This window comes from Aspergillus wentii (assembly GCF_001890725.1).
Source record: "Aspergillus wentii DTO 134E9 unplaced genomic scaffold ASPWEscaffold_8, whole genome shotgun sequence".
Classification (NCBI taxonomy): Eukaryota; Fungi; Ascomycota; class Eurotiomycetes; order Eurotiales; family Aspergillaceae; genus Aspergillus; species Aspergillus wentii.
In genome coordinates, this window is record NW_024467839.1 from 647,123 (window position 1) to 674,172 (window position 27,050).

Genomic DNA, 27,050 nt, shown 5'->3' on the forward strand with positions numbered 1-27,050 from the left:
TTGTTGCCCCTGGTCAATTCAAATCTGGCCCAGCGTGAGGGGAAGTTTTCGACGATATCTCGAGTCCGGGTCGAGTCACCGAGACCGTCATCCTGCCCCACGAGATCAATTCCATATCTTTAAGAAGATCTGGCATTCTTATCTGATATATTATCGTGATCGTGCGCATCGGGCTTATTCATTTCGCAAAACCCGAGTCAAGATGCGTCGACACTCGGACATTCCTGCTGCAGCATCCATGCAACATTTATTCAAATGTACCCAGTCAAGAATGCCCATGAGCAGATGCTGCCCAAAGCAGCATCATGACAGCTCACCTTAACTGGACTCAATATGAATTGGCCTATCGCAGGCTTTCCATTGCACGTTGCTTTTTTCGCGGGGTCGAGGCTGGCAAAGGAAATAGCAAAGATGCGATTTTCCTTAAGTCAATATCTTTTCCTCTTCCCTTCTAACTCGTTCAAAGTTCATGTCATGAATGTTGTCGAGCATCCTACACCCTACTGAATCAAACATGGCGGCCAAATCGATCTCCATGCGCGAGTTTGCCTTGAAGATTAAGGACTCAGTGGATCCTGAGGCAGTTGCTGAACGATCTTATCAGGATCCGAGCAGCTACTGGCCCTTTTCGTCCCGAAGGACAGAGCTGGAGGGATGGCGTCTTGCCCCCGAAGAAGGCTTTGGACGTCTCAAGTGGAATTACCTGCCCACAGAACAGGAGCGTGAGGCCTATCCTCAAGACACCCCCTCGCGGTTCTTCCTCGAGCGCCCAATGGTATCTCTGTCTTTCAATTGGGCATCCACGAATCATGCTGACTCCAGACTAGTTGACTCCCGAGTTTGGAGCAGCCAAAAAGCCGTCTGAGACTGTTTTCAATGCGGCACGATTCCACAGCAACGTCCAAATCAGCCAGCTGGGCTGTTGGGCAGCCGACATGAGCTGCGTTTTCTTCGTAACTCCCATGCTCATTATCACCTGGTATCTCACCGGAGCGGTCATTCCTGAAGCCCAGGCCATTGAACTGGTGAATTATATCCTAGCAAGCCAGAATGAAGACGGGGGATGGCCAACCTACCTCCGAGAGAAGACGGCACTGATGGGGACGATCATGATCTACGTGGCTCTTCGGTTAATTGGTTTGCCTGCCGAAAACGAACATCTTGTCAAAGCCAGGGGCTGTCTGCTGCAGATGGGCGGAGCGGCGTATTTGCCTTGCTGGGCCAAATTCTGGCTCGCCATGCTCGGTCTATATGAATGGGAAGGAACTGATCCATACCCAGCTGAAATATGGTTCGTATTACCTTGGCGATTTGATACCGATTTCCTAATTGGCATTATCCATAGGCTGCTTCCCGAATGGCTACCCATTAGCCCGTGGAAATGGTACTGCTTTCCTCGCCAGGTGTATATGGCAATGAGCTTTCTTGCTGCGAGAAAGTTCACCATTCCATCAAACCCTCTTCTTGACCAAATCCGAGCAGAGATATATGTTGAATCCTATTCCTCCCTAAACTTCGCCTCACTAAGAGGCATGGTTCTCCAGAACGACCGTCATCAACCAAAAAGCTGGGCCCTGAACGCATTGAACTGGGCTGTAGCCAATATATGGACTCCGTTCTTTCGCACCCAAGCCTTGGCTCAGAGAGCTGAAGAGAAGGTATGGGAGCTGATTTACCTCTGCGACAAAGCCAACAACTCAACTGGAGGCGGATGCGTTGATCAATATCTCTTCATGCTCGCATTCTATTGTAAATGGGGGCCAGATTCCAAGGATCTCAAGCGCATCCAACAAAACAGCTTCGAGTATCTGTGGATGAGCCCTAAAGGGATGCAATCAATGAGTATCCATGGGGGTCATGCTTGGGAGACGTCTTTTGTTCTTCAAAGCTTGGTCGAATCTGGTGTATCAGAGACACCTGAGCTGAAAGAAACAACCCAGCGTGCGTACAAATACTTGGTCGACCAGCAATATCTGGAAGACTGGGCGGATTCTCCGCCATGTTATCGATTCAGTCGACTTGGTGGCTGGCCCTTTACCGCCAAATACAGCGGAATGGCGTGTTCGGACTGTACTGGAGAAGCATTCAAGGCCATTCTGTTGCTTGAGAAGCATACCAATCTTCCCCGGCTCACCACAGACCAGAGCCACCGACTGGCAGTGGATAATTTACTCTTGGTTCAGAATACAACCGGGGGATATAGTACTTTCGAGCCCACTCGCACGACCCCTCTTTTGGAGCGTTTGAATGGAACTGAATTATTCGGTAAAGTGATGGTGGAATATGACTTTACGGAATGTACTTCTTCAGCCATCACCGCCCTGGCCCTCTTCCAGTCCCAGGACCCGTCGTACCGAGCAGATGAGGTGAAGCGTGCTATTACTCGGGGGCTTCAGTACATTCACCAAGAGCAGCGGGCGGATGGCGGATGGCTTGCTGGTTGGGGAGTCGGTTTCACCTATGGGACCATGTTTGCTTTGGAAGCTTTGGAAATGGCAGGTAAAAACTACAGTAACCACTTTGCGGCCAAAAAGGCTTGTGAATTCCTTCTTGATAAACAAAAGCCAGATGGAGGGTGGGGAGAGACGGTCGATGTGAGCTTTCCATCTCAAAAGCAATGTGTGAAATCACTGCTAACCAAGACGATTGGATAGTCCATCCTCAAAGAAACATATACTCAGTCGGACGATACCCACACAGTTCAGACCGCATGGGGCTGCATCGCACTCATGAATGCATCATACCCTGATCCAGAGCCGATCAAGAAAGGAATCCGATTGATTATGAGTCGACAGAAACCCAACGGAGAATGGCCACAGGAACGACCAGTCGGAAGTGGCATTGTGACTTGGTAAGAGCACCAGTCTTGTTTGATACCCCTGAGACTGACTGGCGGTCTAGTGAACTGCTGTACCACAATTACGTGTATTCGTTTGGGATCCGGGCTGTGAACATGTACAGACAGAGATACGGCGATGAAGCGCTGTTGGGATGATATCACGATAGAACATATAGTTGCTGCCTGACGCTAGTCCAATCGAGTAATGTTTGTGCCTGACATCCTGCGTATTAGTAAGTGCGTCGTCATCGCGCGCCCAGCCAATCAGCGCTGCCTGGATTGCGGCTGCCTGCCACGTGATGTGCCAAGCGCTGTGGCTTGGCGTGGGAGGCTTTGCTTTCACTCGCCACTCCCTATTGGTTAGGCAACAGGATTCCTGCCCACCGATGATCTATTCTTATGACTTCCTGCGATTCCCTTCAGCTTCATCGCTCATTATCTTTATTATCAGAGCAGGATTATCTCACCCGTTCAGAGCCATGCATCTCAAATAAGACCTCTCTTTTGTTTTGCCCTCTCTGCCATGACTGAATTCGTTTAGCTTGGTTGATTGATTGCTGCCCCCCCATCAATTCGCCCCGGACTCGTGCGCCAAGATGTCCGTTCTCCGTCATGGAGGTTCATTCCTCCAGCGACGTCTTACCAAGATGTATACCGATACCAAGACCTCCTGCGAGAGTGTTACGACTGCATCCAAGGCCGTCGATGATCCCGAACTCGTGACTCTGCATCGCAGCTTTCGAACCCAGCGCGATAGACTCCTAGCGTGGGGTCTCGATTGGAGCGACGCTAGTGCCGCCCAGCCAAATGATATCGATGAATCGCTCACCCAGGCGGGCTTCAGCGATGTGGTCGCCAGTGTCATGTCGTCTATTCAGGAACTTCTCAATGAGGCAGAGCGTCTACAACATGTCGGGGCTCCCGAGTTACCTCCGAAAGGCAGCAGTCGGGCGGGTTCAACATCCAAGGAGAAGGAAGGCCTCAGCAATTTGCCCGTCAAGACGCATTGGACCAACGAAGATATCAATCGATCCAAAACGCTACTGAAGGATTTGACTGCTTGCATTGACACTTTGTATGACTTGTCCCGCTCGCGACGGAACATGTCTGTCAGTATGTCCTCGAGCGGGCAGTCTGCAATGCATCGGCGAACAAGGCCAAGTCCGGTCTCGAGGAATGCAGACGAGTCGCTTTATATGTATCAGGATTCTAAGCATTACCAAACCAACCCATTTGACGCCAAAGATGCCTACTCCCCCAGGCACCAGGAAGCGTCTCCATTTCTCAACGCTGCTGCACCAGTCGACCATAAGTTCGAGAAGCATTTTCACAATTCATTCCTCCCATCACAGAACTTTTTGATCGACCGATCTGCCTTGAAGCTTTCGGGAACTTCTCACGACAACAGCCCCCCGCCATATGAAATGGTCGCTGCGTCTACTAACTCCCGTGCCATTGGCCGCATGAAGACTTCCGCATCGCCTCTCTTGAAAGGCACCAAAGACTCCACCGTCTCTATCTTGGTCGAATTCACCCCTATGGCACTGGAGACTCAAAACGCCATCACCGTGCCGGGAAGCCAACGACTGGAGCAAGTTCACCAGACACTGGATCAGCTCGTCCAGAATGCCAAGGTCTCTCATCTCGGTCTGCTGAAGTTTCTTGGTTACTACATTGACATGCCCAACTCCCGGTATGCTTTCATCTATCAGATGCCCATGGACTACTTTCCCTTTCTCAACAACCCTACCGACCTGCTGAACGAGTTGAAACCCAAGCCTTTGGTATCCCTCTTCCAAGCCGGTGATGACTATCAGGTGCCTAATTTGGAAACTCGTTTCCGTCTGGCATACGACCTTTTGATGGCCGCACTTCACCTAAGAAGTCAGAACATGGTGCATGGAAACATCAACAGCAGTAACATTCTTATCTTCCCCGGCCTAACTAGTTCGTCAAATGACGAAGTCGGGCTCACGGAGAATCTCCGCCGTCCCTACTTGACGTCTTTCGCTCAGTTTTCTGGCAATGGCCCATCGCCCGAGCCACTCTCGTCCAGCATGTATCGTCACCCGGACGACAAGAGATCCATTGAAGATGACGCTGCTTGGGCTTATGACCTCTACTCTATCGGTATAGTCCTGATGGAGATTGGTCTGTGGACCCCTATCAGCAGACTCTGGAAGATGAAATACAACAATTCCATGTTCAAACAAAGAATTGAAAATGTTTATCTTCAAAAGCTGGGTCCAAAGTGTGGCAGTGCCTTTCTTCATGTGGTTCAGCTGTGTCTTGACGCGCCAAACTTTCATCTGTCGACTCAACCAATGGACGACCTGAACTTGCGAGTGCCACAGACTTACCACTACCCTGTTCTGGATTTGTCGGCACCGGATAGCATTTTCTCATTTTCGATGAACTTCCTCTACACAATGTCCAAAGTTGCTTGGTCGTGCTGCAGGATTGACATTTTCTCAGCCCCCGCTGCCGAAGAATTAGATGACTGTCTTCCGCTTGCTCTAGTTCCGGCATCAGAAACAGCAGCAGCCACAAAGCAAGCTGTGAGGGACTACAACTACGCACCAGATCAACCAACCCTACCCGAAGAGCACTATCACGCACTTCCAACTTCTGAAATGAAGCTTTTGCGGGAGAAAATGGGTCTCGACGACAAGAAAGTAAAGAAGAGGACTTTTAAGAAACTCACCAATATCGAAATACCCCAGGAACATTTGAACGAATGGAATTTCCAGATGTTACCCCGACTGAGAAAGCTTCTCCAGAAGATCCTCAAGGATTCATCCGAGTCCTGCAGCGTCACTCTTATGATGACTGGCGAAACAGTTGAAAATGCCAGAACGACCGTTTGCGTGACCTGTGGCAGCGCTAAAAAGGTCAGGGCTGCTCTTAAAAAGTACTTTCCCCTTGACAGAGAGGGCTGGGACTTGCTGGTTCTTCGGGGTGATATCCAGCGATCCAAAGTCCCCCGCAAGAAGCGTCGCAGGCCAGCCAAGTCCGGGCCTGGGAGAACAGAGGCACCTGCCACGTTTGAGCAACCGGATTTGAACCCATGCTACCAACACCGACCTCTCTGCGGTGCCTCTATCGGTGCTTTTAAGAACGAAGAACATTTACCTCCTGTCTCATATGGGGGTGCTGTTCTGGTAGACGGCATGCCGTATGGCATGACGGTTCACCACATGCTTGAGGCACCCAGTGATGATGAGGGGTCAGATGACGAATCCGCGGCTGCTCCTCTTCGATCAGCTGGAAATTGGCCCAGAGAGACAGCAGCGCCTTCCAATATGGTACCCCCCAATATGGCACCTCCCAATCCAGACTTCATGTACAGCTGGTGTGATGAGGATCCGCCTGAGGTTGATCTTGAGTTTGAGATTTCGGAAGATGAAGATGACGACTTTTCAATATCTCAGGATCTGGATAGTTCCTATGACGACAACTGGCTATCTGATAGTTATTCTTCTGATGAAGAAGGATTTGATGCCGATGATCCATTTGCGGATGAAGATGCCGCCTCAATTGGTGATACAGCCGGTATTGAACCGGGGGAAGAGCCACGGTTGTTCGTGACTCAGCCAGCAATCGATGATGTCCACGATGACTTTTTCCCATCTCCTGAAGATCGAGATGATGAACATCTGGCTTCCCATTCCCTCGGTTTTGTGCACGCATCTTCCGGTGTCAGGCGCTGGACGCGGAAAGGAATCAAGCATGAAATCGACTGGGCATTGATAAGAATCAATGACGGCCGAGTTGATGCACGCAATATCGTTTTTGAAAAAGCCCCAGCTCCTAGGCCACAGGGCCTTTCCCGACGGAGGCGGGGCCAACAAGAGCCGATTCCGCCCAGCGAACCCATCTATCTGAATGATGTGGCCCGTATGGAGGATTTGGGCGGTTTGAAAGTTCATTGCTGTGGCCGGACGAGTGGCCTGCAAACCGGACAGATATCAAGGGCAATGACTCTTGTCAAGTTACATGGCCGACAATCCTTCTCAACCAGCTTCTGTGTAGATGGGAACTTTGGAGGTAAGCAATAACAAAAACCGCCGGCTTCCGACACATTATACTAAGTCACCTTCGACCTATAGTCCCTGGAGACTCTGGAGCCTGGGTTTTTGAGAAATCAACCGGTCGCGTCTGCGGTCATGTCCTGGCCTGGTCTGAAAAAAGTCACACGGCATACATCGCCCCCATGCAGGTCATTTTAGAAGACATTGCTCGCTCTCTGAATGCTTCATTTGTTACTCTTCCTGGTGGTCCGGATGAGTCTGTCGCATTCGCAATGTCCCAACAAAGGTCCATGGGATCTCAGGGTGCGAGACCACGCGCACCACTCCGATTACCTGACCAACTTCCCGTCGACATCGGACGACTTAACATTGGAATTGATGATCCTGGGATTGGCGCCGTGGGCGGCAACCGGAGTCTCAACGAGGTTTCCACGCCGTACCGTGGCCTGCCACCTATCTTGACGCCACCACGCAGTCTTGAGAGGCAGCTTGCCTAACTCGTTTATTTTATGATGATTATTTATTGTTTTTCTTTCTTTTTTTTTTTTTTTTGGGAGCGGGGCGTATATATACGTGAACATATTTTACATCTTTGCACTTTGATGCTTTTTATGACTGGAAATGAGATGGAAAATACCCCTTTGGCATGTTTGATTGATTATATCGTGCATCTATTTTCTAGGATTCAGCTCTTTCATAGAGCTTCATTGGATTGCATGAGCATGGACTAGTTAGTACTACATACAAATCTATTGAGAATCATATCTAAGACACTACTCTACTTTGCTTTTACTTTAAGTTACTTCAGATAATCAAGGTAATCGTGAAGAAATTGCATTCAAGGCAATTGTATGCTAAACTCAAGGCTCAATAGACACAAGGCATAAACATTAAACATCACAAACAAAAAAGCCATTGTCAAGTTTCTGCGATCCCTCTCAGAAACTAACAAGACCGATATTGAAAAAAAAAAAAATAAAAAACCTCCAGATCCCAAATACATGTATGTAGTATATAATAAGCCAGAGAAGAAATTAACTGGTATAGTTTTTGATGGAAATGAAAAAGAAATGAAAAGACAATCAAATCAGGTCCTCCATTATGCGGATCCCAGGTACTTGAGAACAGACTCCCGCTCCTCAACGGGAAGCATGCTCAGCACTTGCTGGACACCCTTGAGGCCACCTTCCTTGTTGCCAATGAGCAACTGCGCAACGTCTGTAGCAACGTTCTCGGTCTTGAGGGCTTCGATCTTGGTCTGGATCGCCTTCTTGTTCTCCTCGTACCAGGTGGCCACCTTGCGGTCGTCAGCCTCCAGATCGTCGTTCAGGAAGCCAGTCCATGAGTGCAGGGTCTTGAGGTGAGTGGAGCGGGGCGATTCGGTGGAGGTAGGCAAAGAACTAGAGGCCGGGTCGACGGTGGGGACGGAGCCATTGCCGCTGGATGGAGATGGGGCGGCAGCCGCCATACGCTTAACGATCAGCTCCTCACTGAGACGACGGCGCAGACGCCAGTAGAAGAAACGTCTGGCGTTCTTCCAGCACAGGGGCTGACGGATGGTCTTCTTGGCCTCCATACGACCAGCGCGGTCATGAAGATCAGCAAACTGCAAAGCAATCTGCAGGTAGACAGGCAGGAGCTGCTCCTCGCGGGCAGCCATCTTGCTCTTGATCTCGGAGAGCTGATCCTTGCTGAGGGAAGTGTCTTCGAGAGAGCGGCGGAGCTCTCCGTAGGTGGGGTCCAGACGGGCCATGGTGTCCAGCTGCTTGTCGCGACGGTACTTGATGTTGACCATACCCTCGGGCTCGAGAACACCACCACGGGCCTCCTCATCAGCGTACATCTCCATGAAGTCAGGGTTGATAGTAGGGTCAACAACAACCCACGAACCACCACGGAGCTCACTGAAAGGCGGGATGTAGACGAAGATAGGCTGCTCGTACTTGACGAGAGCGTCGACGATGTAGGAACCGTACTTCAAGACCTCGTTGTACATGTCGCGCTGTCCACCAGAGAAACCTCTCCAGTTGGCGAGGATCATCACTGGAAGCTGCTCACCATTGTTGAAGTCACGAAGGGCTTGAGCAGTCTTGAAGGCGGAGTTGGGGTACCAAACACCACCAGCTTCCTGAGTGATCATCTCCATAGAGTCGGGGTTGGCGGGGTCAGCAGGGGTAACGTTCTCGACCGAGCGAGTCTCGACAGCAATGACACCCATGGGGATACCACCGATTCTAGCGCGACCAACAACGACGGTCCGGGCCCATCCACCAAGAGCCTCCTCGAAAGAGCCCTTGTCGAACAGACCAGGAAGGAAGCCTTCCTCGTCTTCCTTACCAGCAATGAGCCACCTAACATCGTATGGCTGCTTGACAGGCGGGTAGTAGGCAATGTCTCTGTCCCAGTCATCCGACCAGGGGCGAATGGGGATAGGGGCACCCTTCCTGTCGGGCACGAAGGACATCCAGTCAACGATCTTCTCAACACCCTCGAAGTCATCGTTGGCAGTCATGTGAGAAACACCGTTTCTGTACATGATCTGAGTACCACCAAGCTGCAAGTTAGAGGTGTAAACCTCACGACCCAAGAGCTTGTTGATAGCCGGGGCACCAGTCAAAATAATGGGCTGGCCCTCGACTTGGATGGCTCTCTGTCCGAGACGGACAAGGTAAGCACCGATACCGACGGAGCGGCAAGTCACCAATGTGATAGTGAAGATGTCTTCGTAGGCACGCGAAGTAGCACCAGCGATGAGACCAGATCCCTTAAGACACTCGACACCGAGACCGTCCTTGGCACCAATGACGGTGGTGATCTTGTGACGCTCCTCGCCATCGTCAGTGATGGGCTCGGTGATGACCTCATTCTTTCTGCTGGCATCGAACTGCGCCTTAACTTCGGGAGTCAAGTAAAGGTACTTGAATCCAGCCTCGGGCTTCTCGGGGTTGTTCCATGCAACAGAGAAGTAGGGGATGAGCTCATCAGCCATACCAATACGAGCACCAGAGTTGGCAGAGAGGTAGACACGAGGGATACCGAGCTTTCTCGCGAGCTCAGTACACTTGTTGAAGAACTTGTCTTCCAAGGGGCCGAAAGATCCAATCTGGAAGGTGATGTCGTTGGCAACAATGATGAAGCGTCTGCCACGGGGGTACTCGGGGGTGCGTGCAGTGACGATCCAACCAACCATACCGTGGGTGTTGGTACCAGGGCCACGAGAGATCTCCACCAGGTTGTCAGTGTCATCGAGAACAAGCTCCATGTAGTCAATGCACTCGCCAACAGGGGGGCGCTTGTCGAGCAGCGACGGGATCTTGCCAGTAGCTCTGGTCCAGCTGTTCTGGAAAGCCTGTCTGAAGAGCTCGGGGAAGTCGTACACATACTGCGTACCCATGAGGTGAGCCTTGTAACGCTTGGGCTGCAACCATTCCTTGGTAGGGTAGGGGGTGGAAACAGGACGCAAGTGCATGGAGCCAAGCTTGTTGGTGCCACCAATGCTCTGGAAGATCCATTCACCCTTCTCGGACTTCTTCTCGATGTACAACTCGACCTGGATGATGAAACCGTAGGTGTTGGTGATGATGACACGCAGAGGGTAGGGCATTCCAGTGGCCGGGTCAGTACAGAGAATACGGATCTCAGCACCAGTAACACGGAGTCTCCAGAGACGACGGCCGAAACGCTCCAAGAATCCGGCCAAAGCCTCCTCAACATCATGGGGCTCGAGGTTGAAGACAGGAGAGAAGTTGATGAAGATGTGGTTCAAGTCGGAGTTGTTGTTTCCAATAATCTCCAATGCGTCCAAAATGTCGTTCATCAAGCGGTCAGCTTCTGAAATCAGGTACTCAGCAGTGGGGATATCGTCACGGAGGCGACCAGGACGGACCACAGCACGGACAAAGTAACGCTTGTCAACTGCCTTGTCATTCTCAGGGCCCTTGCCAATGGCTTCGTAGACATGGATGTTCCTGTTCTCGGTGAAGACCGGATTGATCTTGAACTTGGAGAGACGACCAAGCTCAAGCTGGAAGGCCAGGGCAGGCTCGCTGTGGCGGATACTTTCGTCTTCCTCGTAGGTAGGACCACGGAAGGTGTAGTAGCCAGGGTAGATTCCGTCCTTGCCACAGATGAAGGTAACCCGACGAATGCGGCGAGCGAGAAGCTCCTCCTTGAAGCCAGACAGAATGCCGTTGATCTGGCTAACGATCTGGCTGTCGTCAAGATCCTCGACATCGCGGATAGCAATGTTACAGACACCAGTGAGCTCGCTGTCATTTTCGAGCCTGGGAGCAGGTCGGCGCTTGCCTTCCAGGTTGGCGAGAAGACCGTCGCTGGGCTTCTTGGCCTTGGCACCGGCACGAGGGAATGCCTCCAGAGCCTTGGACAAGAGCTCTTCGGAATCCTCGAGGTACTGGACAGGAATGATGACACCCTTACGCGACGGCTCAGTGGAGTGGTCGTTGACAACCCAAGACATGTCGCTGATAGAGTTGATCCTCTTGAAGGGGTTGGACTCAGCGGTCGGGGTAGAAGGAGTCGAAGGGTGGGTAGAAGAAACAGGGCCGAACTCAGGCTGTCCGAGCTTGTCGAGGGTGAAGTCCCAGGAAAGGAATGGAGTTTCGTTGGCGTTGTTGTACTCCATACCCTTCAGGGTGTAAGCTCTGTACGCACGGCGAACGTAGACCTCGAGAGCGGCCAGAGTAACCCAAGCATCCTGGTGAACGAAGAAGCGGGGGAGCACATCAAAGACGGTGTACTTGGAGTCGACAACCTCCTTTAGAATAGCGGCGTCAGGCTCCCGGTGGTCCCAACCAGTCTCACCGTAGCGCGACTCAACAACCGAGGAGCGCAGGATGAGCTCCATCTGGGAAAGACGCTCCTCCAGCGAAGGCATAGCGCACTGGATGAGGAGCTCACGTGCCTTGAGTGTAACCTTGGCAGCAGAGCGAGACTCAAGCTCAGTGAGCTTCTTGAGGATAGGCTTGAAGTGCTTGCCAACGTTTCCAACACCGGGTTGGTTGGGACGGTACATGGCCAGAATGGCAAGGATGAGGTTGTTCTTTGAGCCAATACGGCTGTGAGAGAGAACAGTCTGGATGACACTGGAGATGTCTTCCTTGTTCTCATCTCTGAGCTTCAGAATAGCATCCTCATCGCGAGTGTTGCGGACGGAGAACAGCGACTCGACAGCGTAGTATTGCTCCATGAGGTTGATGAAAACGTTGAACTCGTGGGTCTTCAAGCCGTCCATGTACTGGTTGATGACATGGGTCAGGGGAAGGAGGGTGGTCTTCAAGATCTCACCATCAGCCGGGTTGACATTCTCTTCGATGAATCGAAGCATGGTCTTCTGCAGCTGCTTGGCAGGGAACTCAGCCTTGCGGGCCTTGGCCTTGTCGACAACATTCTGGAGCTGGGCATCAAGTCGCTGGGGCATACGGGAGTGGAGGGCAGAAGATTGGGCATTCCACTCTCCGTAGGGAAGCTCGGGGTTGCGGAGAACCTCCACAAGGTCCTTGAGGGTGGTTCCCATAATGACCTGGTTGTCGAAACCCTTCAAGATGTTCTCAAGAATGCTGTGGAGAAGAACAAACTTCTGAGGGGGCTTGCTACCCGTCACCTGGGGAGGGCCAATGTCCGGAAGCTGGCCAGTGAAAGGCTGGGCATGCTTGACACGGGATGGGTCGTCCAGAGCAAGGATACCCAGAATGTCACCAGCCTCAAGGGTGGCACCGGGCTGCTTGATGAGCTGAACGATACCGTCCTCCTGAGCAATGAGGGGCATGTACATCTTCATGACCTCAACTTCAGCAAAGGGCTGGCCAGCCTTGACATGCTCACCGCTCTCGACGGTGAACTTGACAAGCTTACCGGGAGAGGGGGTACGGAGCTGGGTAGGGTCATTTTCCTGTTCCAGCAGGCAGGTCTTTCCGTCAACACTGATACGGGTAGCAGCAGGCTCCTCCTTCCAGTAAATGTTGTGACTGCGGCCGTTGAGCAGGACGAGAAGACCACCGTCGGCCAGGGCACGAACGCCGACAGAGCACTTGGACCCGTTGATGAAGAGGTGGTAGCTGTCCAAGCCTGCTCTAGTGGCGGTGAACTTGTATCGCGAGCCTTCGTAGATGAAGTCCACGGGGAAGACAGTCTTCAGGACGTCCTTAGAGGGCACTTGACCCTTCTCAAGACCCTTGCGGTACTCCTCGACGCCGGCTTCACTGGCGATGTGTGCCTTGGTAACAGCTCCACACAGAACAGCAACGATAGGGTCGGGACGCTCAGCAGTCAACTTGTTGGAAATCAACTGATCCAGCCATCCAGTGGTGATGGTGTTGTCCTCGAAAGCAGGGGTTTCCAGCAGCTTAATGAGGTATTCAACGGTAGTTCTGAAATCACCACGGATGCTCAACTCCTTCAGGGCGATAACCATGTGTTTCCGGGACGCAGATCGGTTCTCACCGTAGGCGAAGATGTGACCAAACTGACTGTCGGAGAAACTGTGGATACCACCAGCGGTACCGACGGAGAAATAACCCCAGACGTTGGAAGAACTACGGAAGTTCAACTCGTGCATAGTACCACCAGACGGCTTAAAGCCCTCACCGGGGTCTTCCGAAGTGATACGGCAAGCGGTGGTGTGGCCCTTGGGCTGGGGGCGACGCTGCATCTGCAGGCTCTCCTCGCTGGAGAAATCAAAGTCAATGTTGGCGGAGGCGTTGGGGTCGACACCGTAGAGGAGGCGAATGTCGCGAATGCGGTGCAGCGGGATACCCATAGCAATCTGGAGCTGAGCGGCGGGCAAGTTCACACCAGACACCATCTCGGTGGTAGGGTGCTCGACCTGAAGACGGGGGTTCAACTCAAGGAAGTAGAACTTGTCATCGGAATGCGAGTACAAGTACTCGACAGTACCAGCCGAAACGTAACCAACCAATCTTCCGAGACTGACAGCGGCGCGCTCCATGGCCTGGAAAGTGATGGGCTTGGCGATAGTGACGGGGGCTTCTTCGATAATCTTCTGGTGTCGTCGCTGGACGGAACAATCTCTGCCGAACAGAGAGATGTTGTTTCCGTACTGGTCAGCAAGCAGCTGAACCTCCAGATGGCGGGCGTTTCCTGCAAGCTTCATGATGAAGATGGGAGATCCCGGGATTTCGTTGGCGGCGGCGTTGTACAGGCTGATAAAGTCCTCTTCCTTTTCAACCTTTCGGATACCCTTACCACCACCACCTTCAGAAGCCTTAATCATGACTGGGAAGCCGATATCCTTAGCCTTCTCGAGACCCTCCTGAGGCGAGAAGGTGCAGCCCTTGTTGTAAGTCTCATCTTCGACGGTAACGATACCGTTGTCGTCGACCTTGACGGCGTCAACGCCAGTTCCGGACCACGGAATACAAGGGACACCAGCGTGCTGTGCAACGATTGTCGAAGAGATCTTATCACCCAAAGAGCGCATTGCCGAAGCCGGGGGACCAATGAAAATAATCTTCTTGGGGGAAGCAGCAAGCGATTCAGGTAATCTAGGGTTTTCCGAAGCGTGACCCCATCCAGCCCAGACAGCGTGAACATCCATACGTTCCGCAACATCAACAATCAGCTCAACGTTTGCATAGTTATTATTATTGGTACCACCGGGAACCTAAACAGGTGTCAGCAGGAGTCGTCTCCGCGGAAGCAGCCAAGTGCTGCACATACCTCAACATATTGATCTGCCATACGGATATAGTCTGCATTTGCCCGCAAATCTTCCGGTGTAGCCATGACTGTGAACTGAATAGCCCGCTCATTGCCGAAGGTTTCGTAGGCCCATTTTCTCACAGATCGAATCTCCTTGACGGCTGCGATACCGTTGTTGGCAATAAGAACCTGTTGAAAAAAAAAAAATCACCATTAGTACTGTAGACTGCGCAGCATGCATCAGAGTATACTAACCGAGCTGATGACGGAGTGACCATGATGTTGGGCGACGAAATCCTTCACGGCACTGGGAGGAGCAGCTTCAAGGTGGTTTCCACCGATGAAATGTGAGGGAATGTCGGCGTGGCCGTTTGTGGCTCCGTTTGTAACACCCATGATGCAAAACAGACAATTATGAATTACACGCTTCTGATGCGAGAGAAATCTTTAACACAATCACTCCCAAAGTGGACGAATTGGGAGTTATAGAGGATTAAGAGGAGGAATGATGAGAAGTCGTTTGTCGTCGTCGTACACGAGAGGATATAGGTAGGACGAGTTGAGGCAAAAAAAAAAATAAAACCAAAAGGCCTTGAGAAGTGGAGAAGTTAAAAGGATGGAGATAGAAAAAAATTAAATCGTAAGGGTAAGGATGAGAAGAGGAGAAATCTTCAAGACTGGAAGAGGATTAGCATTAGACAGATGTTGGATCATGGATGACGAGGGGCAGCTGAAGGGGAAGATATAATGTATCGCAAGCGGCAAGGAACCAGGGACCGGGGGAGAGGAGAAAAATACCGTTCAACCAACAACCAGCGGGATCAGACTGGATGAATGGGGATTATGGAGGAGAGAAAGGAAGGAGAAAGGAAAGAAAAGAGGACAATCGACGAAGGGAGTAAAAGTAGTTTAACACTCTCTCTTTGGGGATCCTCTTCGGAGCTGCTCAAAAAAGAAAAGAAAAAGAAGAGAAAAAAAAAATGTCGGGCTGGCATCCAATTTCCTTGTCTGCACATTCTGCTTCCCCAACTTCCGCTGGCGGACCTGGACTTTGTTGGGCCTGTGACGTTCGAATCCCACCAGATTTTGCCCCATACGACGTGGTCCCCCATCAGTCCTTGGTGCAGCTTTTTGGGCAGCCATTGAGCTTCTGGTTTTGGTCGAGAGCTTCATTCTTACTTCTCTGGTCGATTCCTACATAAACCGGTATCTGCTATCTACGAAATACTACAGAGTACTACGGCGTATCTCGTGCTCAATCTGTTGACTGTATTTCCCATGTACGCTGACAGTCGACGATAGCACAATGACGCACCACATCCAACACATGGACAGACAGCGCCCATATCAGATCAAAGCTTTTTCTGCTGATAAAAAAGAAAAGGAAAAAAGAAAAACTCCGAACAAGTCCTGATCACCGACTAACTAGTTCTGATCAACTGAACTAGCTGAGCTGGCCAAAACTCCATATGGCCGAAATTCATCAAATCTGGCCGAATCTGGCAATGCTGCCTCAGGCTGCAAGGTACCTTTCTAGCCGCATCCGGTTTAGCCCATGTCAAACCGGCGGGGATCCATTCCCGCGCTAAACCCCATCAAGCCACTGTTGACAACCCACCGCCCTGGTCTCGTGGGCTGGCTCGGCCAATCGGGGCCGCCCAATTTGCCGGTGTGGTTGAGGCGGGTGGAACGGATCGCCCTCAGCAAAAACTGCGGGGTGTGATTGGTCGATCTGCGGGCATATTGATGATACCTCTTGGAGGGGCTGGCGGCCTCAGAGCTTGCCGCACAGCTGGAAATGCCGGGCCGAAAACGGAGTACAAGTAACTATTCACAGCTCCTAGGAGTGCTCCGCCGGAGTAAGCGGACCGCTGGTAACCTAGTAATAATTGGAGTATTATTATAGATAATCATGGATCTTGTGAAGTTATATTAAAGTATATCTTAATCTCTGTTTGGATCTACAATGACTCACCAACTGCCGACAGTCTACTATATTCACTGCCGCCGCTGCGCCTTGCTGCCTTCTGTCATATATAACCGGCAGTACTCCATAGACCTCTCTGTAGTCAAATTGATAAAAACTCCCTCATAGACAGATAACCAGTAAAATGACCCCCTCATGGTTCGAATCCCAAATAAACCCTCATCCCGACTCCTCAGACGGCTGCCATCCAGACGGCCCTCCATAAATACACTCAAGGTAAATTCAACGCCCGCAAAGCCGCATTCGCCATCACCCGCCCATCACTCGACACCCCACACGAACCCAATCCAAGAAGTCTCTGGAACTTCCTCATCGACGCCCTGATCGAATGGCCCAACACAGAAATAACGTCCTGCCTTACACTCCTCCACGCCATCGAACAGGTTCCAGGCCCGACCGTCGACCCGAATCAGTACCGTGTTGGATTTCAGAGTCCCCATGGCGGCGGAGTGTGTCCGGGTCCTGGTGGAACGGTTCCATCTAGGTGCGTTGATTGAGGAGAAGAGTTGGGCGTTGCGGACAAGTCATTTGGATCTGTGGCAAGAGGGGGACTGCATGAGTATGCAACGTTGGGCATTTTGGAAGAGTCGATTATCAAAATATGCACACACCGACGGTCCCATGAGGGATACAGTACAAGAAGCCATTCAACTCATGGAAGAGGTAGAATAGTAGTAATCTTGATCAATACAGAGTACATTCTATCTATCAATATATAATAGTAAGTGTGCGATCAACTACATATGCTGGTGATACAAGAACAAATCAGGAAAAATGCCACTGGGTATTATCTAACGCCTAGTGCAATAAGACATCAAAATGAAAGTGTGGTGCTGAGACACAGCTTGGACGCCGGCAGCTGCGACTGCTGGCTGACAGATCAATGCGACAAAACAGACTCAAAAAACCGATATCCCTCTCCCAATCAGAAATGTACAGACTGTGCCACGAGTATCTGACAAAGAACTAAAAGGTCTCATAGGTGAGATTGACCCCCTGATCTATTGAACCTCCCAAACCTTCTCATACGAGCGCCAATGCTCCAACTGCATCCGACCCTCGAAAACGTAGAGGGGAGATTCCAGTAGACCTTCGATAAACAAAGGGGATGTTGCAATAAATAAACGCAATAGAAGAAAACAAAATTCAAGATCACAGTCTGAATTTGATAATAAGGTTCTGGATGAAAAAAAAAAAAAATGAAAATGAAAATGAAAATGAAAAACACCCTGGATACCGGCCGTAAATCGTAAAACGCCTTGAGATTGGTATGAAAAAAAAAAGAAGAAAATGATCACGGGTGCTTCTAGATTAGAAAGTTTCACCCAAATCAGTAAGCGTTGGCTTCCGGGTTGCTGGTGGCCCCATGCTGCCTTCCCGGTGATGGATCCCAGAGCTAATTCTTAGGGTCCGGGGTGTTGGTATGGCGGTTATCCCACTAGCAGATCGCTTCTTCACAGCTACATGGTCAGGAGGAGTGGAGGCGGACGTGCGGCGAGCCTCGGTTATCTTAGCTCGCACGGACATTTGTAGTGAAAGATCGTCAACTTCATCAATGTGAGACATGCCGTTGGTGGGAGGCACTGAAGCAGCAGGGTTGCTGAGCGATGACCGGGGCCGTCGGCTTTCGGTGGTCGGATTCGTGGAAAAGTGACCTAAGGGCGTTTTGGTCCGGCTTTGGCGACTCTCAGGGCGGGTGGATGGTGTCATGCTCGGGTGCGTGCTGTGGCTGACAGAGCTACGGCTGGAATAGCTTGTGCGACTGCTTGGCCGACTGTCCCCTTGAGTGCGAGTACCAAAGGACTGTCGGCTCGATGGGACGAATGAGGGCATGCTATCACCCTCCCGAACGGAAGAGTTGAAACTACTGCCACTCAATCTTTTTCGGGAGTTCCGTCGAACAGTGATGGTAGAAGGAACAGGGCTTTCGCCCATCACAGATCCCGAACGGGAAGATCCGCGGGACGGAGAATCAGATGGGGCAGGAAGCTTGGACTTGGCGGATTGTACCCGTTCTTCCAGCTTTTGCATCTTCCCAATAAGGCCGCGAATTTGGTACAACGATCCCGACTTGGGCATCCCGGGTGGGTTCTTCTGGTTGTTGGGGTTGTTACTGTTGATACTGCTGGTGAAGGTGTTGTTGAACAGCGGGACGCCAGGTCGAGATGAGACTGACGAGTTGGAACGACCATTGAAGGTGTTGAAGCCGCTGAAACCAAAACCGTTGAAGTTGGGCTGACTAGTTTGGCCATTCTGGCTGTTGTTGCTATAAGTAGCAGCAGACGTAGCCCGAGTATGAGGGGTTCGGATCGGCGTCTTGTTCGGCGCCCTACTCGGCGCTTTGTGTCCTTTTGACTCTCTCGGCCCGTACAAGGATCGAGACCCAAGCTCGGTACTAGCCGAAGCCTTCTGGCGCGGGAAAGCGGGTGTTGTGTTGATGGTTTTGCGCATGTTAATTGACGTCTCGGATATGGGTGGTGATGGAGGCGTGGCAGCCATGGATGCCATCGACAATTTGGTCGGGGGGGTCGAAATACCAGAAGAACGGTCGAATCCCGGAGTCTGGGGCGTGGACGGGCTGCGGTACAAAGGAGTGGGCTTCCTGCGCCCATTCGATTCGGTGTTGCGGAGCTTCTCCTGAATGATTTCGGCCTCGATCTTCAAATCCGATAGTTCATCACGCAGCCGCTGGTTGTCAATCCGTAGACCCTCTCGCTCCAGTTCACCGCTTCTGATTTCCTCTTCTAACAAGACACCCCTTTCAATGGCCACGTTGAATTTGGACTCCATATCCTCCAGGGACGAAGTCGTGTTACGGGCCTGGCGTTCATAATCATCGTTTGCGACTTCAATATCTCGAAGTCTCAGTTGTAGCGTCCGGTTTGTATCTCGCAGGGTCGTAATCTCCTTCTGCAACGTGTTCTGGGCCGAATTTCCCTCCGACTTGGATTGTTTATACTTGGTCTGGTAAAACGATGAGCATCAAGCCAGCCCAGATAAAAGCAAAATCCCAATGCTTACCTTCCATTCGTCAACTTCGTATCGTAAACCATCCACCTTCTCCTTCAACTGCCGCTCTCGCTTCTCAGACGCCTCGATATCCTTTTCCAGTTCACTCTCCAACTCACGGCTCGAGGCCTGGAAATCCGCCAGTTCTGACTCTAGCTGCTCATACTGTGCCTTGTAATAAGCTAGCTGGTCTGCCCGAGAGCTCGAACCGCTTGGTCGGGACGAAGAATCATCGGCGGATGGCATTATTCCCGTTTGCAAGCGAAGTGCGAATAAAGGGCCAGGCGGGAGTTAGGAAATCCGAGTCGGACCCTGGGAGATCGATGTTCAATGGCAATATCGAGTAATTGTTTCCCTCAACGCAAGCTGGTCAAGATTGATCCACGCAGGACAATCCCAGCAACCGTGCGTGAACGGTTGGTGGAGGAGGGAGGGACCCCTCGCGGAGGCGGTGTCGCAGATACCCGGGAGGGCTCTCTGGTTGCGACAGTTGACTCACCCAAGAGCCGAAAACAAAGGAAAGCCAAAAACGAAACAGATAAAAAGAGAAAAAAGATAATGACAAGAATAAATTGAAGTCGATTTCACCCGAAGACTTACCTTTTCGACAGCCCCTCACAGAGGGGGGGGTTAAGGGGAGGTCGACGTCGGGCGGGATGCTGTTGTTGTTGTATCTCAGGCTGTCGTTCAGCCTGGCCATCCACGGGTTTGGCGCAGGGCACATGACGACGGGCACATGCTGTCGTCAGGGGAAGAGGCGCTATGCTATTCTTAGCCTAGTGGGGGTTGTGCGTATTCCCAAGGCCGGCTGTGACTGTCACTAACACCGACTACGACTCCGTCTCTTCTGACCTCTCTGGGGCATGCCTTCTTTGGCAGTCTGGGGCAAATTATCTGGGGATCTCGTTCCTTGATTGATCGCTTGTCTTGTTCGTGTTATTTATTTTTTTCGTTATCCATCTCAGAGGATTACTCAGGTGGGTTCCCCCTTCTAATCTTCCCTCCCCCTGCGTTCTCGCTCTCGCTCTCTCTGGAAACTGGTGATCGCCTCCCCCGAAACCTATGGTCTCTAGGCACCGAGTTCACTATGTCCACGCACGATACACGAGCGAGTTGATTTGTGTTGTTTGTGATTGCTTCCACGCACTCATTATTCATCTCTAATATGGCTCTCATTCCTATTGGGGAATTATTTAGGATACAAGATGGGAAACGATGATAGTGACGATAATGCTGATGCCTCGTTTCAGAGCTTCTCTTCTCCGACCAGATCCACCAGATCTGTCGTGATGGCTGACCCCACCGATCTGAATCTCGACGCGCCAAGCGACCTTCAGGATATTCCTGAAATGTCCATGCAACTGGTTCCGCCGCCAGAAGGAACCTTTCCTGATAAGTAAGTGCCTCTCGGTCGTTGCATTGACGTGGCTTGCGGGGTGAAATGCTCATTGGGACATGTGAAGAGCATCTCTTCTTGCTGCAGTCCAAGCCCACGGAAAAGCCCATGGTTACAATGTCGTCGTCAAGTCTTCGAGCACTCCCACCGAGAAGAAACCCGGACGGACGGCCAAGGTATGGCTACGGTGTGATCGAGGTGGGCATTATCGGCCACGGAACGGCCTGACAGAAGAAACGCGGAAACGGCGGAGGACATCTCGTCTGATGGACTGTCCGTTCATGCTGGTCGCAGCTGGTACTCCTGGCATTTGGACGTTGACCGTCCTCAATGCGACGCACAACCATGGCCCAGTCATCGAAAAGCCCCGGCAAGTGCCCCATCACAAAGTCCGGAAGGGTCAGATTCCTGCAATGCCATACGATTGGCCGCATGACGCGACTCTTACGCCATATACCACGGCTTTGGTGATTATTGACATGCAAAAAGACTGTATGTTTCTTGGATTGGTTTCTCGGGGTTGACCGCTAATCAAATCAAATAGTCTGTGCATCTGGGGGGTACATGGAGTTTCAAGGCTACGACATCTCAGCTTCCCAAGCAATCATCCCCAAGATTCAGCATCTTCTCAGTGTGTTTCGCTCCTCGGGATTTCCTGTATATCATACACGAGAAGGTAATTCTATCCTTATCGTTTAAAGTATCGGTCTAGTTCACTAACTCTTCTAGGGCATCGACCTGATCTGTCGACTCTTTCCAGCAGGGAAGCGTACCGTTCTCGAAACAATGCATCTGGTCTTGGAATCGGTTCCCCGGGTCCCTTGGGTCGGCTTTTGATCCGTGGGGAACCAGGGCACGATACTATTGATGAGCTGTACCCGATTCCCGGGGAACCAGTCATCGACAAACCAGGCCGGAGTGCTTTTGCACATACTGACTTTGAGCTACTCCTGCGTAACAAGGGTGTCAAGAACCTGGTCATTGCGGGAGTCACTACAGATGTCTGCGTGTCCACCACGATGCGAGAAGCCAATGATCGAGGATTCGATTGTGTGCTCGTGGAGGATGGATCGGCCGCCGGCGAGCCGTCTCTTCACCTGAGCACAATTGATTCGATCAAGATGGAAGGAGGGATTTTCGGAGCCGTGGCCAAAGTAGAGGATCTGGTACACGCTGTTGAGAATTTTAAGGCCGTCACTGTGAAGAAGCTGGCTCCTCAGTTGACGGTTTAAGGGCAGATGAACCAGGGGATCGGGTTGGATTGTGGGGACTCTTAGGTCAGGCGTTCAGAGGATTTGATATTCATAGCGTGTCCGTGGTTTTGCTTGTCGCCTGTGGCTTTGGGATTTCTTCTTCCAGCGAGTTTAGCGTATGGACTGGGGCCAACATCATGACTTTGGAGAACAGTGTTATTTGCAAAAAGATTACATTCATCTCGGATTATCTGGGTATCATACGAACGGGTTTATCGTCTGCAGCTCTCTGTATGCAATCAAAACAAAAAAAAAAAAAAAAAACAAAAGAGCAAGATAGCATCAAAAACAAACAAACGTAACGGTTGAAAAGAAAGCATAGAACGCTTATAGCCACTTCCTCCCAGCAGCAGTCACCTTGGACCGGAAAACGGGACTCCGAATCTCCAACCCCTGCCGATAAAACGGACTCATGACTGTCTTGACATAATTCTCATACACCTCATTCATGAACTGGCGCACAGCCTCCTCCGTCTGCGGGGAGGTCGGGTTCGCCGCGATGGAACTCGACGAAGCACGCGAAGACGCAGAAGCAGAGAAAGACGAGCCCAGCAGCGACGATGCGCCCGTCGACGCAGTGGAAGGGAGCTGTGGGGGTTGATGGAGGAGCAAAAACCGGGTTCCGGAGGGGGTGAGGAAGGCGGAGATGTACGCTGAGGCTGGGGGGTAGGTGTCGACGTGTTTGAGATACCTTACCACATACATTGTCAATAACGGTTTCAATTCATGCAATTGCAACATGTGGGATTGGATTGAGTGGAATGGATAGAAGAGGTAAAGCATACATATTCCCATTCGTCCACTGCGCTTCCTCGACAATGTCCAAACTAGCGTGGATAATAAACTGGTTCATATACTGTGCGGTGTCTGGGAAGCGGAAGCGGGCAATGCCATCTCCGCCGCTTTTGGAGGTGCCAAAGGCGATGTTGAAGAGGGGGGCGTCGGCGGGAGAGAGAATGGTGAAGTAGTATGACATTTTGGATTTTTGTATGGTGTAGTTTGGATATATCGTGAAAGTGGTGGGGTTGGATTGTCTGGGGATGAAGGGTGATTGCGGTGATTCTCCGGAGTTGATGGTGGTTATCACGTGATTGGTATGGTACTATCAACAATTTGCCGATATTGATGTTATAGAATGTTTAATTATTGGTGCTTATTTGGTACTATTTATTCTTTCTTGTAAATCATTCAATGGGTGTATATGAAGCATCAGTAGGGTAGATAAGTTACTATGCATCCGGTGATATATATCTCGACGACCTCTAATATGCAAGTCTACTGTATAATCTATCAACACCATTTAAATTATTTAGAAGATCATTTTGGAATTGGAAATATGAAAATTATTCCCTGAAAACTCAGTACAGCATATTTTTCTCATTCTACGTAGATATTCAATTACGACAGCAATAGGAACACCACAGTCCGGCATACTCCATACAGACAATCTACCACGTAGAAATTGTAAAGATCGACATACGCAGCAACAAGATTAATCAAGATTACTGCAGCCAGAAATGAATAATAGCATGCAAACCACCACCTGGAATGAAACCAGTCCAATCAATGGAACCCAAACCCCACTGCAGCTGAAATCGAATCCAGCTCTTCAGCTGAACCTCCAACAATCGGTCTACATAAATCGCCCAGATGTGCGGAGTAGCTAGCTATTGCAACCTCATGACTTAAACCCAAGTAAGGCAGAGCCTGGATGATCCCAGAATAGCAAAACTGAAACATGGTTTGTTGAAATCACTCATAGGGCGAGGATGCAGGGACTATTGGTTTCATGCAGATACCATCACGCCGAGATGGATCGGATCATCATCGCTGGCCCACAATAGTAGTCATTGTAATTACTACTTTGTGCGACATTGACACACATTATCGAGTCGATCTACGATGGAGTTGGGCTAGTTTTGCCTCTCAGCTGAGATATAAAAGGGCTTCGTTTCGTTTCTTTCGGTTCTGTTATTGTTGAGTTTAATTCTATCAGTTCATTATCTTCCCCTCAAAACACCAGGTATTTGACTTCGTTCAATTCAATTTCTCAATACTAACCCATCTATTCCAGTCAATCCACAAAATGAAGCTTCAACTTCTCGCATTCCTCCTCCCCCTCGCCGTCCAAGCCTGGGAAATCACCAGCTCCGAAGGCACCCATGACGGCACTGGCACGATCCCCTGCGCAGACGCCACCTTCCCCCAGGGCGACGATGTTACCGTCTCTGGATTGAGCCCCAGCGAATACGCCCTGATCTTTGCTGAGGCGGAGTGTGCTGGAGACATTGTGGCGGATTTCCAGACAAACAAGACGCAGAAATTGGGACAGGCAGGCCAGAGTTATGTTGTTATTGATGACAATAACCCTTAGTTGTATGGATTGGTGTTTGTATGAGTGATGAAGACATGTTCATGTTCAATGGAAGTAGTGGTGATTAAATATGTATGTTCATTACACTGTCCAAGACGCATTACTCATTACTATATAACGATGTGAATCATAAAACCTCCAGTATTCCGGGGAAACATCACCTTCGGAGTTCCCAGGTATGGCGTTCTTCCTCTTCCTCTTCCCAGTCTTCCAATTCTTCTGCTGTCTGCTCTGAACCTGTTTGTAATTCCATCTCTGGATCGACACTTTTGATCGTATCCCCGAGAAGAAATCTTGCATACAGTACGGCAGCTCGGTATATTTCATTGCCGGTGGGCTCTATATTCTCGGACGGGAGGAGAAAACCGTAACTCCCCCGATCCCGAAGTTTGATCTGATACGAATAACTGGCATACAGTTGGTGATAGAACCAATCTAGTGCACTTCCCCCGGAGCTGCCTCCAAAGGGAAACATTTGCTTTCCGGCCTTATCATGGGCCGAGAAGACACCGCCCTCACATGCTGACGTGATGTCGTATATCTCATGGGTTTCCAAGCGGATGGCTTTAGCGAGGCCCATAGCCAGCTCCTCCAACCTCTCCAGAGTAGGTGGGACTGCCGAGCAGGAATACGAAAACGGATAGAGAATCTGTTGCGAGTAGGAATGCAAATCGAGAAAGCCAACAATGTTGACATTGTTGTTCTGTGTCTCGTTCAAGGCCCACTGTGCAAATTGCTGTGCTTCCACACCTTCGAATGGGCTATTGCCCGCATAGCTCTCCGAGCATGGGTTCGTACTGGTCGTCTCCCCGTCCCATTGAAAATCCCAAGCCCGATCGAGGTCGATACCCGGACAGAAATGAAGACTAGTATTTTGCCTGTTCTTGCGCCATAAACGATCGGTTTCCCAAGAGTAGACGTACCCATCCGGGTTAACGGTCGGCACAAACACCCAATCGAATTTGTCCACAATACGAGTAACCGCCTTGGAATTGCCGTACTGCGTGATCAGCTGGTACGCGACAAATGCCACTGTCGATGTGCTGATCCATTCGCGGGCATGAGAGCCGCCCGCCATGACAATCGTTTTGCGAGGTGTCGACGACCTGGTGCCGGAACGCGGGAGATGAGTTCCAATCCGGAGGGCCGAGATCTCACGACCCTCATACGACGTTCCCACGTTGATCATTTGGACATGGGACGAGAACATAGAGGCCATCAATCGCATCCATGGAACGATAACGGAAAGAGGTTGATATTCCTGGAAGAAGACATCGCTTTGTGGCCGATTGGAGGAGGGGATGGATCCAGACTGCCCCTCGAGTCCGACCGGCTGTCCAGTAGGGTATGAGGCATAGATCCTCTCCGCGAGGTTATCAATTATAGGAGTATACGAATTTCCAAGGGATTCTGGCAACAACCCTAACAACGATGGGATCTAGGAAGAAGCGATGGTTAGGAATATTCGTAGCCAGGTATGGGTGCCAACTTACTACTTCTTCAGCTAGCCGAATGTCGACGAACTTTGATGTTGAGGCCCAGACATCTAGGAAGAGAATATCGGCCGCCTGGGCCAATGCCTCAGCTTCATCCGAACTGCGAAGCTGGAAACGAAGAACGACATCACTCCCATAGCGGGCTAGTACTTTAGAGGGGGGAGATCGGTTGCGCGAAGCCTCCTTGAAGGGAGAATGGAGATAGGAAGAAGTTGGCTTTGAGATGCCCCAGATAGACTCAATAGCCCAGTCCCGTAAACGAATCCATGGCCGCCGTGGATCGGGAGACTGAGATAGAACCTGAACTGGTTCGATGGGAGGTGGAGGAGTAATACTGGAGCCTGCGGGGACGGCGGATACCAGGCAAGCTGACAGAAGGAAAAGAAAGAAAAGCAGAGAATAAAGGGAATGCATTGAGGTGAGGATAAGATATGATAAAAACTAGATACAGGAGGATGAGAAAGATGGAAAGGGATGAGACGGATCGAATCTCAAGTCGTCATCGTGGCCGTGAACAGCATGTGGGAGGAAGAAGAGAAGAGGGAATGCGGAGAAGATCGAGCGGGAGTTGGCTGGACCCGCTTGTATGACAGCTCAATCCATCTTTGAGAAGTAAAACTATCGTAGAATAGACAAAGATGAGGACGATATTTGGAGTCGATATTTGAAGATTTATTATTCTGATGATGAAGCTATTCCTGCTGGTCAATGATTCTCTATAATGGATATTTCACGATGAGTTAACTACCCACACTCCTCATCCACAACCAGTCCACATTATTATTTTAGTTCATAATCTACAATCCCTAGCGTATATTTAATCTCAATTAATATCTCTCTTCATCAACCTCTTAATTAATTAATGACTTCATATCGAGTTGTATATTGATCACCTGACTCGGCGCGGACTTTCTTTTCTTCGGCTTCCCCGGCTTCCGCTGTTTGTCGGTGGAAATAAATCGTCCATGAAGGCATCGCATCGACAATT

At 50.6% G+C, this 27,050-nt stretch overlaps 7 protein-coding genes across 7 annotated transcripts; 3 read left to right on the plus strand and 4 right to left on the minus strand.

Annotated features, from left to right (window-relative positions):
* Nucleotides 1-535: 535 nt before the first annotated feature.
* On the plus strand, nucleotides 536-2,995 carry ASPWEDRAFT_118302 (uncharacterized protein; the record flags this gene model as incomplete). Its single annotated transcript, XM_040828808.1, has 5 exons — nucleotides 536-775; nucleotides 828-1,291; nucleotides 1,346-2,594; nucleotides 2,655-2,851; nucleotides 2,902-2,995. The coding sequence occupies 5 exons, from the start codon at nucleotides 536-538 to the stop codon at nucleotides 2,993-2,995; spliced, it is 2,244 nt and encodes a 747-aa protein (XP_040684704.1).
* Nucleotides 2,996-3,257: 262 nt separating this feature from the next.
* Nucleotides 3,258-7,034, plus strand: ASPWEDRAFT_44971 (uncharacterized protein). Its single transcript, XM_040836409.1, has one exon. It carries the CDS (start codon nucleotides 3,436-3,438, stop codon nucleotides 6,895-6,897), a length of 3,462 nt encoding a protein of 1,153 aa, XP_040684705.1. The 5' UTR covers nucleotides 3,258-3,435; the 3' UTR covers nucleotides 6,898-7,034.
* Nucleotides 7,035-7,969: 935 nt separating this feature from the next.
* Nucleotides 7,970-14,943, minus strand: ASPWEDRAFT_176130 (acetyl-CoA carboxylase ACC1; the record flags this gene model as incomplete). Its single annotated transcript, XM_040831461.1, has 3 exons — nucleotides 7,970-14,509; nucleotides 14,566-14,736; nucleotides 14,803-14,943. 3 exons carry the CDS (start codon nucleotides 14,941-14,943, stop codon nucleotides 7,970-7,972), a joined length of 6,852 nt encoding a protein of 2,283 aa, XP_040684706.1.
* Nucleotides 14,944-17,845: 2,902 nt separating this feature from the next.
* On the minus strand, nucleotides 17,846-19,789 carry nde1 (nuclear distribution protein NudE; the record flags this gene model as incomplete). The annotated part of the gene is made up of 2 exons (XM_040833574.1): nucleotides 17,846-19,498; nucleotides 19,556-19,789. 2 exons carry the CDS (start codon nucleotides 19,787-19,789, stop codon nucleotides 17,846-17,848), a joined length of 1,887 nt encoding a protein of 628 aa, XP_040684707.1.
* Nucleotides 19,790-20,437: 648 nt separating this feature from the next.
* On the plus strand, nucleotides 20,438-22,456 carry ASPWEDRAFT_44976 (cysteine hydrolase family protein). Its single transcript, XM_040836410.1, has 4 exons — nucleotides 20,438-20,939; nucleotides 21,007-21,431; nucleotides 21,484-21,615; nucleotides 21,669-22,456. The coding sequence occupies exons 1-4, from the start codon at nucleotides 20,749-20,751 to the stop codon at nucleotides 22,169-22,171; spliced, it is 1,251 nt and encodes a 416-aa protein (XP_040684708.1). The 5' UTR covers nucleotides 20,438-20,748; the 3' UTR covers nucleotides 22,172-22,456.
* Nucleotides 22,457-22,519: 63 nt separating this feature from the next.
* ASPWEDRAFT_162693 (TRAPP subunit TRS20) lies at nucleotides 22,520-23,344 on the minus strand (the record flags this gene model as incomplete). The annotated part of the gene is made up of 2 exons (XM_040829834.1): nucleotides 22,978-23,344; nucleotides 22,520-22,883 (listed from the first exon to the last, which is right to left on the minus strand). The coding sequence occupies exons 1-2, from the start codon at nucleotides 23,166-23,168 to the stop codon at nucleotides 22,520-22,522; spliced, it is 555 nt and encodes a 184-aa protein (XP_040684709.1). The 5' UTR covers nucleotides 23,169-23,344.
* Nucleotides 23,345-24,723: 1,379 nt separating this feature from the next.
* ASPWEDRAFT_176135 (M14 family metallopeptidase) lies at nucleotides 24,724-26,476 on the minus strand (the record flags this gene model as incomplete). Its single annotated transcript, XM_040831462.1, has 2 exons — nucleotides 24,724-26,004; nucleotides 26,060-26,476. 2 exons carry the CDS (start codon nucleotides 26,474-26,476, stop codon nucleotides 24,724-24,726), a joined length of 1,698 nt encoding a protein of 565 aa, XP_040684710.1.
* Between the last annotated feature and the right edge of the window lie 574 nt (nucleotides 26,477-27,050).

Coding starts and splice junctions, on each gene's coding strand:
- ASPWEDRAFT_44976 (XM_040836410.1), top strand. CDS start 20,749: ATGGGAAACGATGATAGTGACGATAATGCTGATGCCTCGTTTCAGAGC. Junction 20,940..21,006: donor GAAGGAACCTTTCCTGATAA/GTAAGTGCCTCT, acceptor GGACATGTGAAG/AGCATCTCTTCTTGCTGCAG. Junction 21,616..21,668: donor TGTATATCATACACGAGAAG/GTAATTCTATCC, acceptor TAACTCTTCTAG/GGCATCGACCTGATCTGTCG.
- ASPWEDRAFT_44971 (XM_040836409.1), top strand. CDS start 3,436: ATGTCCGTTCTCCGTCATGGAGGTTCATTCCTCCAGCGACGTCTTACC.